This window comes from Clarias gariepinus, chromosome 25, assembly GCF_024256425.1.
Source record: "Clarias gariepinus isolate MV-2021 ecotype Netherlands chromosome 25, CGAR_prim_01v2, whole genome shotgun sequence".
Lineage (NCBI taxonomy): Eukaryota > Metazoa > Chordata > Actinopteri > Siluriformes > Clariidae > Clarias > Clarias gariepinus.
Window position 1 is genome coordinate 242,445 of NC_071124.1, and position 2,556 is coordinate 245,000.

At 45.4% G+C, this 2,556-nt stretch overlaps 1 protein-coding gene across 1 annotated transcript in view; it reads right to left on the reverse strand.

Moving 5' to 3' along the window:
* Positions 1 to 309: 309 nt before the first annotated feature.
* rhbdl2 (rhomboid, veinlet-like 2 (Drosophila)) overlaps positions 310 to 2,556 on the reverse strand; it is an 8,932-nt gene continuing 6,685 nt past the window's right edge. The window contains exons 6-8 of the mRNA XM_053486206.1: positions 2,265 to 2,325; positions 2,055 to 2,116; positions 310 to 1,521 (exon numbers count right to left, since the gene is read on the reverse strand). Coding sequence (XP_053342181.1) covers positions 1,339 to 1,521; positions 2,055 to 2,116; positions 2,265 to 2,325 — 306 coding nt within the window. The 3' untranslated portion in view covers positions 310 to 1,338. The remainder of the gene's footprint in view (positions 1,522 to 2,054; positions 2,117 to 2,264; positions 2,326 to 2,556) is intronic.

Genomic DNA, 2,556 nt, shown 5'->3' on the forward strand with positions numbered 1-2,556 from the left:
GTGTGTGTCGTGTTCAGAGAGTCGAGAGTCTGTGGATGGACATGGGGTCACAGGAGGCCTGAAGTCCATCCCAGGGGACTCAGGGCAGGAGACGGGTACACAGTGGACAGGGGGCCAGGTCATTGCAGGACACACACACACACACTTTAGGGTGAGACTCGAACCCTTGACTCTCTGGAGGTTCGAGGCCACAGTGATGATCACTACACCACCCTGGACGATGTATTTCTTGTTTGTTTTTTCTTTTATTTTACACATTTTGACTTTAATGAGTCGATATAAAGACTGATGACAGGAAAATAAATAAAATCTGATAAACAGCTTTTAATGAAAACTTCAGCTGCAACAGGTTTATAAGATCATAAAACAAGTAAACTTTATCTTTAAGGTAACAGTAAATAAACACAATCAGATTTAAGATTCTTATTGTTTACATTAATGAGATTATAGATCAGTACACACACACACCTGAGACACACCTGAGACACACCTGAGACACAATAAAATCACACCTGGATCCTGATAGACAGCGCCTCCTGCTGCTCACAGTGGGTCAGTGCTTGTGTTTTATATTCAGGGGACTGGAACCTACACACACTCGACATCTTTGGCAGAACTGCTCCTTAATACGCCGGCGTTTGGACCAGAAATTAATCTCATAGGATGAAGAAATCCTGATCCATAAATTCTGATCTCAAAATTAATCACATAACTCCAGTAACAAATAATTCAGTAACTCACTGACTGACACACACACACACACACACACACACACACACACACACACACACACACACACACACACACACACGTTCACTAAACAGTGTTGAGTTTTATTACACCCTGGTGGTGGTGATTCATTTTCTATAACAGCAGCTCCGGTGGTATTTATGTGCTCACTCTGATACGTTATGGTTTCCATAGTAACAATGGGGGCGTGGCCAGCCCTCGTGCCACTGATAATAAACGGGTTAGAAAAACAAGTGTAACTGTTCATTCTGTAACTAATAAAAACCACAAAAGCTAAAAACCAGATAAAATACAAAACCCTGTAAAAACCCTGAAACCCAAAAGAAACCCGTCAGCACCGTAAATAAAATCAGTTTTCTTCAGTAACATGAAATATCAAAAGTCCCCACTGAAGGTCCTCGTCCCGGTGTACACGGTGTCCTGGTGTTAACAAGGTACAGCGAGGTTACAGAGCTCCATCAATAAACCTAAAACTTCATTTATTTATATAATCAATTTAAATGAAATGGATCTGAACGTCTGGCCGCGTCATGAACGTTAGCGTTGGTGTTGATGGAGACTCTGAGACGGCCAGGGTTCCGCGTCTGATCAGCGAGGAGCCGGAGACAGGAAGATGTTGAAGACGACGGCGAAGAGCAGGAAGGCGATGTAGCCCACGATGCAGAACCAGAAGCGAGGATCACGGAGGAGCTTCTGGTTGTAGTTACTGAAGAACACGTAGCCGATGGTCATTCCTGCGATTCCTCCACCGATGTGAGCCACAAACGACACCTGAGACAGAACAGGGAGACGCGGTGAGACACGGTGAGACACTCTCACGCACTAGGACACGCGGGGACGAGATGTAGGGATTCAGAGAGTGGGTGTGTCCGCGTCACACCATCCTGCTGTAGATAACATCACCACAACACCACCACACCATCACCACACCATCACCACACCATCACCACAACACCACCACACCACCACCACACCATCACCACACCATCACCACAACACCACCACAACACCACCACAACACCACCACACCATCACCACACCATCACCACACCATCACCACACCATCACCACAACACCACCACACCATCACCACAACACCACACCATCACCACAACACCACACCATCACCACAACACCACACCATCACCACACCATCACCACAACACCACACCATCACCACAACACCATCACACCATCACAACACCACCACACCATCACAACAGCCGTCCTGAGGAGGATCTTGTCCGAGTGGGAAATTCAGTGAACTTAACAATAATGTAGAGTATTTAGTGTTAAACTCTCACCTTGAGTCCTGCAGCGCTGGTCAGGAAACGTCTGTAGAGAGCGAAGCCCACGTCTGTGCCAACTACACACACACACACACACACACACGTTTATGGTAAAAGTAATTAATGAGAGAAGTTTAATCTTTTTCTATGCATTTTTATTGCTTATTGTGTGTGTGTGTGTGTGTGTGTGTGTCTGTGTGTGTGTGTAAGTGATTTAAAGCCTACCGATGAGGACGATGACGGTGATGCGGAACACTCCGAGCAGAGGAATCATCTCTCTAAAGTTCTGCAGGAGAGACAGACAGTCAGACAGACAGACAGACAGTCAGACAGACAGACAGACACAGAGACAGACAGACAGACACAGAGACAGACAGACAGACACAGAGAGACAGAGACAGACAGTGTGTGTTAGCTTCTGAAACAGGAACGTGTTTATGAAGAAAATATTCAAAACCTCTAATTGTTTACATACACGTGATTATTGAGATTCCTTTATAGATATTTATGTCACAGG